This window comes from Pterocles gutturalis, unplaced genomic scaffold (genome assembly GCF_000699245.1).
Source record: "Pterocles gutturalis isolate BGI_N339 unplaced genomic scaffold, ASM69924v1 scaffold51334, whole genome shotgun sequence".
In the NCBI taxonomy this organism is placed as follows: Eukaryota; Metazoa; Chordata; class Aves; order Pterocliformes; family Pteroclidae; genus Pterocles; species Pterocles gutturalis.
The window spans coordinates 375-1495 of record NW_010137682.1 but is presented as its reverse complement, the minus strand read 5'-3'; the positions used below and the strand labels follow the sequence as shown (position 1 = coordinate 1495).

The window sequence follows — 1121 nt, the reverse complement described above, 5'->3', positions numbered from 1 at the left end:
ATGCTGCTCACACCTTAAACAAGCTGCAAAGACATTTAATCCAGTGGGTTGTTCGTTACCATTTCTACTTTCCACACTGAGTGCACTGCCAGCAGGCTTTGCACAGGAAAATGACAGAAGCGTGTCAGTTTGGTAAACTAATTAAACTTCCCAGAAGAACAAGCACAATGAACATGCAACAAGGAAAATCACTGGAAATTAGCTGCTGTATCAATGAAGTTCTCCAAATATTTGAGTAAACTTCTGTCTGTCTACAATCTGGCCAAACTTAATTGTAAAATATAAGATATCTGTACTATTATAGCGTTTGAACTGGAGGAGTAGCTCCCCCTTGCTATCTCCAACTTCATCCAAAGTCATCACTGTCTCGATGGGACAGTAAATGTCATTCCGTCTTCCCCAGAACGTCAAGTGGGACACTTTGACAGTACGGCCAGTTTCATTTAAGTAGATTAATCCAATAATTCTTCTGAAAAAGTAGCTCATACCATACAACATTGCCCCCGCAAAGAGCGCAATGCCAGTTGTATAGAAGAGGATATTCTGAGAAACCTGGTCTTGCAGATAGAGGTAGCAGATGGGCGGCAGCATGACCATGGTGGTGGCAGTCTGCAACAGCTTCAGTCTGGACAGCACCCTGCAGTACTTGATCCCCGGAAACCTGTAGACCAGTTTGAACTCTTCTGTTTTCCTATCCACAGACTTTTGTTGGACCGCAGCAGCAGGGGCCGAATGGCACAGACACAGAGATGGCTCTCGCTGTCTCCCAAGATAATTACCATTAACGTGCCGATTTTGTGACTGTGAACACTCCCACGTACCAAAAAACCAGGGTGGGCGAGCATCCTCCTTTTTCCATGACCTCGTCCAGAAGTGCTTTTGTAGACATCTCCCAAAAGATGGTGCCATGGAGACTTTAGTCCTAATTCTGCAGAGCCTGGCCTACAACGAAATATTCCCACAGGTCACCATTTGAGTCTCCTTTACAACCCAACTACATTTAGCTCACAATCTGTTCCCTGGGCACCTGAAGACAAGCGCAAGCCTCCCTGCCCCAGCTCGCTGTAACCTTAGACTTCAGACCAGTGTTACGTTAAGAAACTGGTGTTTGTGCGTGCATC

At 45.7% G+C, this 1121-nt stretch overlaps 1 protein-coding gene across 1 annotated transcript; it reads right to left on the bottom strand.

Moving 5' to 3' along the window:
- Positions 1-210: 210 nt before the first annotated feature.
- On the bottom strand, positions 211-909 carry TMEM186 (transmembrane protein 186). The gene has a single exon (XM_010082670.1). It carries the CDS (start codon positions 907-909, stop codon positions 211-213), a length of 699 nt encoding a protein of 232 aa, XP_010080972.1.
- Positions 910-1121: the final 212 nt, after the last annotated feature.

Coding starts and splice junctions, on each gene's coding strand:
- TMEM186 (XM_010082670.1), bottom strand. CDS start 909: ATGGCACCATCTTTTGGGAGATGTCTACAAAAGCACTTCTGGACGAGG.